A 14,578-nucleotide genomic window follows, 5' to 3' on the forward strand; every position below is an offset into this window, starting at 1 on the left:
CGCAGGAGATAAAACATTTCACGGAATGTAGACAAAGTATGTACTATGTATATTTACTTTATTAACGTTTTTTAGTATTAAAATCCATCTACGTAACTTCGACCGTAAATTATTAAATGTATGTTTTTGAAGTGAAACTTCTTTATCGGGGTTGGAAAAAAATTTACACACATTTGTCACATTTTTCGGTTACGCGCCATCTTTTTCTTGTCCCTACCACGGTTGATCCGAAGAGATTCGGAGCCATTAGTAACAAAAATATATAATCACGATACAATGATAGTAATACTAATAATTCTATTACAATTAATGAAATTCTGTAATAATCTTAGTACAACATAGTAGTACAGTAAAAAGTTAAAATGAAATAATTGTATTTGTATTCATGTCTATGATAATAAAAGCCTTTTGTTAAATTTTATCTAATTTAACTTTATTTAATCAATTTCTGTAAAGTTGCATATAGTAGATCATGTTTCGAAAAATAAGGTCATAAAGAAGTTTTACTTCTTACGTGTGTACACCTAGTACACGCACACATTTTTTTATTTTAATTTGTATGTTTATATTTTAGTTATCAAACTTCTAATTTACAAAAGACTTTTTTTTGACTTTCTGCTTTCTCGGACTGGGACAGTAAATCTAAATTAAATTACTATAGCAATTGTCATATTTATTTAAGCATAATAATACTTTTTCTTTTAACATAGGATTCAGGCTTTACCATAGAGATAAAAGGCTTTAAAAATAAAATAAACTATGACATTTCTACAGCAAACAAGACAGGTGTATGTCCAACAATAAACTCAAGTGAAGACTGTTCTGAAGAATGCCACGATGACTCGGAATGTATAGGAGTTGGCAAATGTTGTGCCGCTGGTTGCAGCCGGCGGTGTCTGGTGCCTGAACCCATACCTGCTACGAGCCCCGCACCTTCAACTACTTTATACGTGCCTGGTACTTTGAAAATTTATATATTTTATAACTTAACATAGACATTGAAATAATAAAAAATCAGTGGCGCTACAACCTCTTTAGGTCTGGGCCTCAGATTTCTGAATCTGTTTCATGATCATTTTTCAACTAATAGGCAAGTAGGTGGATCAGCCTCCAGTGCCTGAGGGTCTAAGACATGTGTCCTCATGATGTTTACCGTCACCGTTCGAGCGGATTATAAATGCGCATATAGAAAGTCCATAGGTGCACAGCTGGAAATCGAACCTACGACCTCAGGGATGAGAGTCGCACGCTGAACACTAGGCCAACACTGCTCCTTGAAACTGAAGTAATAGCTAATGAAATAAATAAACTTTATTTTATAAGATTAAGTCAGAAGATAAAAACAAACGTGACATACTTAACTTATGTTTATAATTTTAAATTCAAAGAAAAAAACAAATTATATCTTATCTTATAACCTATTTTAGATTGATTCAATCGAATTTTATTATAAATCAGGAATACCTCAAGCCCCTGAAGTAAACAGCGAAACTGAAGCAGAAGTACGCGCAACGGAAGGTGGGAAAGCGACCCTACGATGCCTCTTCCATGGCAACCCACCACCCAAAATTACTTGGCGAAGAGGAGAAATCACGGTACCTACTTACCTTACATATTATTTTTTTCTAGTGATTTAGTAATATTTAATAATTTTTTAGTCAAAATCGTTTATTTATGTAGGTAACGCACACTTATGGACGTCAAAAAATATATAAATGAAATGCTTCTAATTTTACATTTACTGCTAGTTACCAGGACTGCTATACAACTAAAGCCAGGCTAGTATACAGTCTACCTCTATTTCTAACAATGGTACATGAAAATAATATGAACACGATATATTATAAAAAGTAAAAGTAAAGTAAAAAATCATTTAATCATATAGGTAACATAATGTACACTTATGACTCGTCAGTAAAGAAATACATATTAATGCTTCTAATTTTACATTTACTGCCAGTTCTCAAATCAAGGGCGCGTAGAACGGAACGGAAGAACTGGCAATAAACTCTCCGCCACTCTTTTTAATCGCCAAGTTTTTTGTTTTACACAACATTTGTAAGGAGGTGCAACCATTACACCATGTTCCACATAACATCTTAAGTAATAAATAATAATAAAATAAATTAAATACAAATATTGGTTGTTTGTAAAGTAGGTTTACGATCGAGATGTTTACGTGATAACGTCTTATTGGTGATATAAGTTTTTGCGAAGTAAGGAATTAATGAAGATAACAATTTTTTCAAATTTTAAATTACATCTATCGTTTTATTCACACTTTTGATGATAAATTTCGGGTGTAAAATGACAAGTTTACTTATTCGACTATGATATACATTTTTCTTCATACATTCACGGAATGACTGGCAGCGCTCGAGATGAGACGGGAGATCGGTCCGTCTCTCTCTCGTTATACCTGCGATCGCGCTCGTGAGGTTTTGGTGTGACACAAGTTTCTGAACATGTGACTGACTAAATCTGACTAAAACGACTAAACGATTCGACTAAAACGATTTTAAAGACGTTATCACGTCAACAAAGATTTGTCCACTATCAGTGTAGTGACTTGTCTAGAGCCATATTTTTAAAAACCTCGTTAGTATAACAATTTATATTTATACAGATCGATGGAGATGTTGGTCGTTACCGACTCACTGCTGACGGAGCGCTCGAAATAGTTTCTCTGTACCGCAACGACACTGGAGTTTACATCTGCATCGCTCAAAACAGTTTTGGCACGGCCAGGCAAGAGGTTAACTTGCAGGTCGATGGTGAGTTATCACTTAAAGGTTTCGTAATCGCAACAGAATGCTTAAAGTCATTTCAAAACTAACTGGCAATTTCTGTTACGATTTCAACTTTGCTAGAAGCACAAGTAGCGTTAGAATTTACTTGAGTTTTCAATTGAATGTTATGCACGATCTTTGCACATATCTTTCTATTTCTTTCTTAAAGTAGTCTTGTTCATAAACATACTATGTTGTAATAAGTATTGCTAGAAACAGACAAAATATTCAGAGCTATTTGCGACTTATAGTATCTTTGTGAATACGAGGCTTACCATGATTGCAAGATCTATTCTATTCTTTTCTTAATGACACAATGGGCGGTACAATAATCTCTTAACTGTCTCTGTATGTGTATAGTTATCGACATGCGACTCGCGTGCTAACAACCTCTAATGACATATTTTCGATAACGTAATTACGGTAGAGAAGAAAAATAATGCAACTTGTTGAATTAATTCCATAAAGTACGAATTTGAGCGTTATTCGTTTTATTTTTATGCTACCAAATCGTTAAATTTAATGTTATAAAATTTTTAATATTTATTTTCAAATTGTATAACAAAGCTGCTTGTTTACGTTACTGAGATCTTATCCAGATGTTTCTACCGAAAATAAAAAAGTTACAACACTTTGCTAGTATGGTAATGGCTAGTGTTTTTGCAGTATACAGAGACAGTACATTGACTGATCTGGTTGGCGCCAGTCTGCCTCCAAACGCCGCGATGTTACCGCTTATTGTGTTAACTTTTATTTCTGGGTGCGCGGGTGCAACGCAAGGTTTACTAACGTCAAATTAATTAGCCTTCGCATTATATATTCTGTCAACATATGTTCTTAAAGTATAATACTCAAGTTTAGATTACGTTCTTCATCTAATTAATGTTTAACGCAAAGGCTAATTAAGAAAAGTTTTGTTTTTGGGTAGTTCATTAACATGAGTTTGCAAACTGTTTTTGGTCTTGTGATCCTTTGAATAACAAGTAAAGGACAAAAAACATCTGCAAGCTCAAGTAGAATAGTTGCTAATAATATGGGCACGGTTAGATCCTGTGGACGGTCCTACTGGAATCAGCAATTTACCAAATGAGATCATTTATGGAAGCCTGGGAGAACCACTCAATATCCGATGTCTTGCATTTGGCTACCCTCCACCATCCATATATTGGTACAAAGGAAAAAGTGGCCCAATGATTCCATACAGCAGCACACTGTATGAAGCAAGAGGAAATGTTTTACAAATTCGTCAGTTGAACGCAGATACGCTCGGAGAATATATTTGCCAAGCTTATAATGGTTTTGGAAAACCAGCTGAATGGGCCTTTGAAGTGCAAGAACTGACAGCTAAACCTATTGGAAACTATATAGATCCTCTTTTGCCTCTGCCGTCCCAAGAACCTCAAACTGAAGGAACGACTACACAGGCGCCTAAAATTGAAGTACCTGTTTATACTGGTAAGGTCAAGCCTGCTTGGGGAGCTTTTTGCATGTGTTTTTTTTTAGTTAATGCATGCTGCTTGGTTATATATTGGTACTATTGCATTAAGTCTTATAGCTACAAAATTATTTGACGTCTTACATATTTCACTGGGTAAAAAAGTAAGAAGTTAAGAAAATTATCAATAAAGTTTTGAATAATTATTGTACGTTCATGAATGTTATGGATGTAATACGGTAAGTATGGAAATTCGCAGTGATTTTATTGTATTTAAAAATCATATTATATATAGAGTTTAACCTTTACACTTGGTAACCGCTCAAACAAAGACACGTAACGCCTTGCCAGTAACCTGTAACTCTCAATAGCGGTAGCGATTGCTATTGTCTTCAATGTTAAGTACCACACGCTTACCCGAAGCGACAGCAGCGCTACGAAAATTAGGAGAAGTCTTCAAAAATCTAAATTTTTTACGATCTATTGGAAGTTACGGAGAACCGGTGCCGAGGTTACGTGTTAACTCCAGATGTGACCATAGATTTTCTATCTATGTGCACATATTATACTGGACGAAGGAAACATCGCGAGGAAACATCTACTAATGAAGTAGTAGTTAGTGTGATGTAGTTAAAATGCGGGATTCATACTTAGCGCCAAAATCGGTGGCGTGGTTTACTTACTGATAACACACTAATTGTTTTTAAACAAAAATGCTTAAAGCTACTAATTGAATCGTTCAATAATAATGTCCTTCTAGTACCTGTGACGACGAGGATATTAGCTGAAGCGACAAAAATGTCTGCTGGGACAGTGATCACAGTGCCTTGCGAGGTTGACGGATACCCTGTACCTGTAGTTAGATGGTCAAAGGATAATGTTCCTTTAGAGTCGAGCGATAGAATACAGATTACCGGTGAGTATTCTAATAAGTGAAACGTTTGTAATATAAAATTTAAGTTTTATAATATTCACTAGCCGTTTCGCGCCCGCTTTGCTGGACGAATTAAAATAAATTTTATGTTTCATTATTTTATTTTTTTTCATATTTTTATTATTCTTCTTTTTAACTTCCCGCTAAGAAAATTGAAATATTTCGAAAATCGAGTTTTTAACAGATGTTGACGTTTTGCGGTTCTAGGAAGCCTCTTTATTAGCGGGAAAAAATTTCATTAAAGTAAAACAGAAATAAAAAAATGAAGGAACGTTGGAATTAAAAATAAATAGCCATATACCATCTAGGAAAAATTTCGCATCGAATGGTGGTAGTTTCATGTCGATACGATCAGTGGTTTAAGCGTGAAAGAGCCTCAAACGAACACCATTTTCTTTTTATATATATAGATTAGATCTTTAGATTAACAAAATAATTACTATTTTAGTGAATCAATTTAACACTTAATATACATATTCATAAAATTTATCTATGTTCAATATTATATTATAAGCCCAATACAGGAAGACGTTGGGGTTGGCCTTTTGAGGATTTTTATAAAAATAATGAATTAAATGAAAATATAGACATGCGTTACTTAGCGAAATGCTTTACATTTCTATACAATGCTACATTGATGATTTTCGATGAAAATTTCCTGGGTCGTTACAAAGAATGTCGAAGACTATTATTTTAATAAATCACTCACACAGACAAAGTGTTATGTGTTATGCCTTACTTTACATAAGGAATAATTTATTACTTACGATCCATTGGACGAAAAGTAGTACCGAAATATATGTACCTAAATCATTTTGTTCATTTATAATAATGTATTTCTCTTGCAGAGGCGCGCCTGACGATATCCCACGCGAACACAAATGACACTGGTGAATACGCGTGCGAAGCCAACAACGGTTACAGCTCGCACTCATCCACAGTTAGGATTATTGTTGAAGGTAAATATACCAAAGACACCAAATCAAACTGCAGAATATTAAATCAATGTAAAAATTTCGAAATATATTTCAATTCGTATAGAGCAGGTATGATGTTATCATGGTACCAAGTATCAATTATAATTATATACATTACATACAATTATTAATTATTATTATATATATTATTTAATGAATTTTTGAACACCTCCACAGGAATGTATATCCCGCCGACTTGCAAGGACAATCCCTACTTCGCCAATTGTCACCTCATCGTGCGCAGTAACTACTGCCATCACAGATATTATTCACGGTATATTTATTTAATCTAAATTATAGTTCAAACAATACAATATAAGCATTTGGTTCGATTTTTCACATACTCTTTTATCTATAGGTTCTGTTGCAAATCGTGTGTGGAAGCCGGGCAGCTAGATCCTTCCGAGCTGGAACTGATGCAGGGTGACGAATCCTTCAAAAAGAAGTAGACTATAATAGTGTTTAATCTATACTGTCCAATATATCTTTAACCCAAATATATATAGCTATTAGCCAGTCTTTCTAGAACGCGGAATCAAGATAGTATCGTGTTACGATTATTAAGACGAAAACATTTTATTCCACATTTCAAAAGGCTTACAATCGCAATGAAGCTTTGACTATCAGATAAAAACAATATTTTTAATATGTATTTTTATATTAGACTCAATAAAAACTAAGTACAATTGAAGCAACTGTTAATTTCAATACCCATGTGCCATAATTAATGTATATTTATTTAATTAATTTTCAAATATATCGGTCAATGATTTTCATTGTATACGATTTCTATAAAATATATTTTTATAAGCCTATATTACTTTTGTATTCATTAGCTGGTTCTAATACTCCCTAACAGTATAGGTTATATAAATGTAAGCGTATGTAAATAATTAAGAATACTTAATGTCACAACTAGATAGGACACTTTTATTTTGTTTTCAGTCACAATTAGCAAATTATGTATTATGCAAAGTTATATAACGCCAATAAGGTTTCTATTGTTTTAATAAGTATATAAGTTATCAATTATGTGAATGTGCAATTAAATTGAGGCCTCATGTCATATAAGTTATTTATTTCATTTAATTTTTAAATGAAATTAAGTTACACTAGGGAAACATAATAATGTGAGTCATAATATTTTTTAAGTCAATCGAAAGTGACAAGTGTAAATAATATGAACCAAAATAAACATTTATGACTATATCATCTGTTTTAATTAGCGTAATGTTCCTATTATATTCGTTCGTATATATACCTATACTGTATTGCTACCTATATATAGCACAGAGAGTTTTTCTGGAACGTTGCTAATCAGAGAGGCCACGTCATATGCTTCTAACATTAATGCCATCGTGAACGATACAGATCATGTATTAATTTATTCATTTACCAGCTGGCCTGGCGAACATCGTACCGCCTAACAGTCTATTCGGGACACCGCGCCGGTCTAGCTAGTAAAATAAAAAAAAGAAAGTTGATAATACTTTATGTCAAAAAATAAAAATTTACCTTCCCGGAACCCCTCCACTAACACTTGAACTTTATGGTATGGTATTAAAGTGCAAATTGCCTTTAAATATTATTACGAATATTTTTTACTCAATTTTTTTTAATTTTCTCTCCGTAAGAACCATCCTCGTACTTCAAGGAATATTATAAAAAAAGAATCAGACAAATCGGTCAAGCCGTTTTCATGTTATGTCGTGACAACGGAAAACGGGTTTCATTTTTATATATAAGATTATCAACACTTCGTTGCATAACAAAATAACAATTTAACATAATTAAATGAAAAGGAGGGCAACTGACAGCCTTATCGCGTTCGAGTGATCTCTTCTAGGCAACCACAGTGAAAAAAAAAATAAATTGGATAAGGTAAGCAAAAAGTGCTGAAATACATAATACATATAGTTATTATGACAAAACTAAACAGGAAAAAAAGGCTTTCTGACGCGCAGAAATAACGAGACCGAGAATTTTACTGAGTTATTTCTTTTCTTTTTGCCTCGATTGTTAACTATGGACGAAACATGGCTTTACTAATATAACCCGGAAACAAAAGAACAATCAATGGCTACCACTTATCGAATCTTTAAACATTGAGCCACTATTACGGCGACTTTGTACGGAGGACGAATCCTAGAAATTTTTTACTATTTCCACGGTTAAACGAACATCTCAGGGGCCATAATTTGAAGACGATGACGAGGTACTCGATAAAAGATTTTTTTTAATCAAAAAGATTTTTTAAAAAGGGAGGAAGTATATTAACCTAATAGGTTATGTCCAAAAAATAAAATAACATTTATTAAAAGATAATTGCGTCATACTCATTATTACTTTTCATTGAACAACCTAAGTAAATAACAGAAAGTCAAAATAAAACAGTGACTTTGCATGCATTATGCCTTAAATATCTGCGGAATTTTCGACGAAAAATCGACGCGCGAAAATCTACGGTCTTTATACACGTTGTCATCCATGGTTAATAATATATCCCGTGGGATATTATCAACATAAATAAAGCGAAGAACCGCTAGTTATACAAATACAGATAACATTTGAAGAAAGATTTTGTTGACTTATAAATATTATGTACTTCCTATATGTGGAGGTCAGCACTCAAAGTTATCTTAAGTCAAAGTGATAAAGTTTCGCATTTGATGACACCCAGAAATACATAATAAAGGATGTACATTTTCATCAAAATTGAACTCCCATACTATAATGTATTTTTCCGCATCAATACATTTACTTTGAATTTATAAAATATGTTTCTTTTGCAATTAAATTAAAAGGAGGGCACCTGGCGGCCTTATCGCTTTCGTGCGATCTCTTCCAGGCAACCAATGTGAGAAAAAAAAGAAAATATGGCGAAGGGGCCGATGGCTGGCCATGCGTCATGGTGGTGGTGACTGGTCGTACTTGAATTCGTGTATGCGGTGATGTTAGTTATTTCGACTATGTGTTTGCGTGTTGTTCCCACGAGAATGTAAGTGCGTGCTCCTATTTCACCATGCCTCCTGCTGATAGAGGACAAGTCTTTGATTTTTTTTAATTTATGTTATTATTATTAATTACTTAATATGTCATGTGGAACATGGTGTAATGATTGCAGCTTCTTACAAACGATGTGTAAAAAAAATGGCGATTAATAAGAGTGGCGGAGAGTTTATTGCCAGTTCTTCTCTTCCGTTCTACGCCCTTGATTTGAGAACTGGCAGTAAATGTAAAATTAGAAGCATTAATATGTATTTCTTTACTGACGAGTCATAAGTGTACATTATGTTACCTATATGATTAAATGATTTTTTACTTTACTTTTACCTTTTATAATATATCGTGTTCATATTATTTTTTTGTACCATTGTAATAATAGAGGTAGACTATATACTAGCCTGGCTTTAGTGGTATGAATGAAACAAATTTGCTGTCTGAGATATTTCTCAACTTTTGTAGTACATACTTCTTCCAGTTCCACTTACGTAGGTATAGTACTCCGCCATCTAAGAACTACAACAAAACGGCCTTTGTATTTAGTTTTACTAAGCTACGATTTTTTTAATAAGTTGTTTGTTTTACATTTATCATCGAGTTTTTAAGTAAATGGGGATTTTCCTTTTTTAATAACAACCTGTATACGTTTATTATTTGACATCAAATGCAATCTTTCTCCAGTTATCCATCAGCGTTGCGATCAGTTTTCATGCAATTGCTTCTGTGAGACAATCTCATTACAAAATGTCGAGAATTGCATTGCTCCTGATTTTAGTTCAGTCTCTAATATTTGTGGCTTCCGGACCTTATAATGGTAAAGTATTGTCTATGCCATAATAAGTTGGACTGTTTCTATAACTTCGGTGCAGCCAATTTGTCATATCTGGAATTGATCTAAGAATATTAGATTTTTTTATTTTATCTCATATAAATTTAGAATCAATTTAACATATTTTCTGTTAACGTTCATAAGTGTGCTTGGTTACATACTCGTAATAATGAGTTTGAGTTTGTACAAAATAATTTATACGACGTATTTTTTCAAAGTTAATAAATTTTCAATGTTTTAGGTTTTAGGTATATTATGTTGAATGACTACTTACAATGTGTTTGCGTGTTGTTGCCATAGTAAGAACATGCATGCATGCTTAGAGATAAAACTTTCGGTTTTATTATTTATTTTTTAATTTTATATATCACAATAATTAACAGCTTTAACACATAGAGGGGCAATGTAGTTGTTGCAAATGCTTACTAACGATTCGTAATAAAAACCTTGGCGATTTAAAAGGGAGAGTTTATTGCGAGTTCTTCTCATTCGTGCCCTTGATTTGAGAATTGGCAGTTAATATAAATTTTGAAGCATTTTTTTATGACATTAGGTTACCTACATGAATTAATGATATTTTGATTAAATATCAGATCAAAATATTATAATTTACGTATAGTATTATCCTCTTTCAGGCCTCCACATACCGTCTGAATGTACAGATAATCCCTTCTTTGCTGATTGTACACTTGTTGTGACTTGTGCGGAGTAAATTCTGCAACCACAAGTTTTACTCGCAGTAAGTATTGCATCTACATTCTAACCAAAACTGCATGTGTCAACTCAATTATTATTATTAAAATCTGAGAGAAATGTTTGTTTTGATCTCGTAAAAATTATGTTATAAAAAAGGTACCTAAGCTTTTCGCCTACATAACAACAGCCTGCATAACTTGCATGTGACCCATGATGTCACAATAATAATAATATACTCAATTAAATTTTCTAGGTTTTGTTGCAAATCCTGCATCGAGTCTGGACAGGTGGACCCTATGAGAACTTTAAACCACCTTGAAGATGATTATTGGAACTAGATTAGCACATTTCTCGACTGTACATCCCATGTTTTTGCAAGTCATAAATATGGTGCCAATCGTCTATACTCCTACTAAATTCACTTAGCTACAAATACTTATTGCTTATGCGTTATAATAAAATGTATTATCGGTTTAATTTTATTTATTTAACTAGATGACCCCGTGAACTTTGTTTCACCAACATATATTTGTGTCAAAACTTTTAAAACAGACCCAAGAGATCAGACCTTATACAGCATACTACATACTAACTAATACTATGAAACACATATTTCAGAAAGCATATACAAATAAATGTCAACCACATGACAATTTTTTATTTCTAAAATGACGTCAAATTTCCCAACTACGAATAGTTTTTCTAATGTTTCTTTAATTGTTATTTACGTTTCACACCGTTTAAACTTTCCCTGATCTTCCACAAATATTTCAAGATCATAATTAGCCAAATCGGTCCAGCCGTTCTGGTGTTTTAGCGAGACTAACGAACAGCAATTCATTTTCATATATAATAGGTTGGGGAAAAAGTTTCTTCGCATTTTTGAAGAAAATTCACAACATTTTTTAATATAGTTTATTTATATTTAACTAAAGTATGTAGGTACCATTTTGTTCGATAACTTTTTGCCATCTTGTAGGTAGGGATATGATCCCAATGCTATAGAAATTTTGGGGCTTCTGATCAAAATACCGCGACAATTGGTTTTGGCACTCCTCTCGTGATGTTAACCTGACACTGCCTAAAGAATTCTGAAAAGACCGAAACAGGTGGAAATCTGAAGGTGCAAGGTCAGGTCTATACGTCGGATGCATTAACACCTCCCAGCCAAGTTCTCTTAATTTTTGCTGAGTGGCTAAAGATGTGTGGTCTAGCGTTATCCTGATGAAAAACCACACCCCTTCTGTTGATTAATTCCGGTCGCTTTCTCTCAACTCCTTGCTTTAATCTCATCAGTGTTTCGCAGTAGAGATCAGAATCGATGGTCAAAAAACTTCGCGGCTTGCGTTGTATTTTTACCTTTTTTACACGCTTTATATTAGCTTCATCTGTATTATATGTATGTATGTATGTAACCGACTCCTTCGGACTCGTTTTTGACCCACTTTTAACGGACAGATTTAATTCAAACTTTGCGCACCTGTCAAAGATCGATGACAATGCAATAATCCGAAAAAAATGAAAAAAATAAAAAAAATAAACTAAAAAATAAAAAATTAATATAGTTTAAAAAACTAAAAAACACGCTTTTAAAGCACATCAAACAAAAAAGTGAAAAATAATTCCTAATTTAGGCTGAAAATGGTAATGAACATAAAATACTGGTATTATTGTGAAAAAGAGTCGGGCGCTCTGTGCCATCGAGCAACCACCACATTATTGTAGTAAAATTTTAAAATGTATCTAATTTCTTCATTAGATTCACTTATCTTGACGGTACGAAAAATAAATAAAAATCACACATTATCCTAAAATATGAATTTGGAATTATCTTTTTTAAAATCTCAACTTTCAATGATAACAAAAACAGGCAAATACATATTTGTAGTATAGTCAAAGAGATTTTATTACAAGTTCATACAGATTATAATGCGAAAAGACTTTTTCCCCAACCTAATATATAGATAGATTGGTATAGTTGTTTAAAATTACTAATTATACTGATGCCTCCATACGTTAGCTCACAAAAAGACACAAAAAATTGAGTAAAATTATTAATCAATGCCAGTATAAGCTATCTTAAAAACTATACAATTATACATACAATGATTTTACAATAAACTAGATGAATTACCATTACATACATTATAATATTGCTAGTTAACACCAAGGGAAACGCTTTTAACAAATATGATTAGCATTTTATTAAAACATTTGATATTAATCAAACGGAAGAGATAATACGCGCCAATTTGACTGAAACACAATGTTCAGTTCAATTTAAGTTGCGTATTTTGTAGTTACATCGTTTGTTTAAATATATTTTAATCACAGTGAGGTAATACATGAGAGTGTATCATGAAAAGGACTGTATCAGGGTAAGACGAACCTATTGTTTTTTCAACTTAATCTCCTAAAATCCATTTTAACTTATTTATATGTTTGATTGTTATTTTAGATTCGTGTTCTTCATAGCCATCATTATAGACAATTCTCAGACTCAGGAAACAGGTAAAGAATAATATATTGTGTAACATGCATACAATGGCAGGACTTTTATCTAACAAATCTCTGTAATACAAGTTCGCCTTTGATGTTTTATAACGCTTAAATAATCGCGAATTTATGCGATTTTAAAAGTTTAATAATACAACGATCTTTTCTATGGTCACATCTTTAACCGAAATGAATATAGTTTATGATTGGGAAAATCCCAAATTTGTTTAATGGTCATTTTACAGATTCCGAAAATGATGAAAAGGATAAAATTGACTTCGAGGGATTTCGAGGTTATAAATACTCTACTGAAGCTGCAGTAGAGGCATATACGTACACACTGGTCTGTATTTGTATTCATTAATTTGCGGTTAGTAATGTTGTAAGACATTTTCAAGTTTCGGCAGTGCATCTTACTATATTTTTTCTTACACTACGCGAAAGCATGAAAATGCTTTAATTAAGTAATTTTTTTGATAGTTTGAATTACTAGGTAATATTTTAATCTTTTAGGTAGGAGATGGTGCTTTTACGTTTCCTTCTGATTTAAGCACGTTGGAAAATAGCATTCACTCCACTTCTACAACACAAGCGGATATAGATTACACAGGTAACACTATCTTACGTATGCTATTTATATTAAATAAGAGTCATAATATTGTTAAGTAATTTCTGAGATGTTATTTTTCATATCAGTCAAACAATATGTCACTGGAATAGAATTATGATCCCAGAACATCTGCTTTATTAAACTTGACGACGAATAAATTTCAATTGAATTTTTCAATTAGATCCACAAGGGAATGCTAAGTTCTGCGAGACAACAGCTTACGGCTGCTGTTCGGACGGTGAGACTCCAGCGCATGGACCTCAGAACGAAGGCTGCTGTTTGCGATCCAGATTCGGTTGCTGTCCCGATAACTATAAGCCGGCTGAAGGACCGCATCTTGAAGGTACTCTGAAGACATTACTACATTACTACACAATGATATCTCGTTTCCTACCTATAATTTTTATCAAAAAAAAATGTTTCTAGTTAAATTTTATCCTCAGGTTGTAGCTGTATGAATGCCCACTTTGGATGCTGCCCAGATAATGTAACAATCGCTCGAGGAACTAAATACGAGGGTTGTGGCTGTCAATACTCTCTGCATGGCTGCTGTCCTGACAAGTATTTTTAATTGTTTTGCACAAATTTCATTATCGAAGTAATTTAAATAAATATGACTATACTTATATTTTTAAGGCTCACTCCAGCCACTGGTGTAGACTTTGAAGGTTGTGGATGCCATACGTATCAGTTTGGATGTTGTCCTGACGGTATCACCATCGCCATAGGGCCATATCTACTGAACTGTTTCTGCCAAGAAACTATATACGGTTGCTGTGGAGATGCTGTCACCGAGGCTAAAGGACCGA

General features: G+C 33.1%; 2 protein-coding genes and 1 long non-coding RNA gene across 3 annotated transcripts in view; all 3 read left to right on the plus strand.

Annotated features, from left to right (window-relative positions):
* The window catches only part of LOC125054801, a 151,093-nt gene that overhangs the window by 68,378 nt on the left and 68,137 nt on the right, over nucleotides 1–14,578 (plus strand). The gene's annotated exons all lie outside the window — the stretch shown is intronic.
* LOC125054862 (papilin-like) lies at nucleotides 2,970–7,344 on the plus strand. The gene is made up of 6 exons (XM_047656999.1): nucleotides 2,970–3,569; nucleotides 3,837–4,244; nucleotides 4,985–5,140; nucleotides 6,007–6,117; nucleotides 6,313–6,409; nucleotides 6,494–7,344. Exons 1-6 carry the CDS (start codon nucleotides 3,389–3,391, stop codon nucleotides 6,582–6,584), a joined length of 1,044 nt encoding a protein of 347 aa, XP_047512955.1. The 5' UTR covers nucleotides 2,970–3,388; the 3' UTR covers nucleotides 6,585–7,344.
* LOC125054882 lies at nucleotides 9,798–11,140 on the plus strand. The gene is made up of 3 exons (XR_007117789.1): nucleotides 9,798–9,952; nucleotides 10,603–10,706; nucleotides 10,917–11,140. It is a non-coding gene; the product is annotated as an uncharacterized LOC125054882 (long non-coding RNA).

The sequence above is a fragment of the Pieris napi genome, chromosome 1, assembly GCF_905475465.1.
Source record: "Pieris napi chromosome 1, ilPieNapi1.2, whole genome shotgun sequence".
Lineage (NCBI taxonomy): Eukaryota > Metazoa > Arthropoda > Insecta > Lepidoptera > Pieridae > Pieris > Pieris napi.

Bases quoted from the DNA above. Each gene is read 5' to 3' on its own strand.
- LOC125054862 (XM_047656999.1), top strand. From the start codon at position 3,389: ATGTTTCTACCGAAAATAAAAAAGTTACAACACTTTGCTAGTATGGTA. The intron at 5,141-6,006 runs GTGAGTATTCTA...TTTCTCTTGCAG, and splicing joins CGATAGAATACAGATTACCG to AGGCGCGCCTGACGATATCC. The intron at 6,410-6,493 runs GTATATTTATTT...TTTTATCTATAG, and splicing joins CATCACAGATATTATTCACG to GTTCTGTTGCAAATCGTGTG.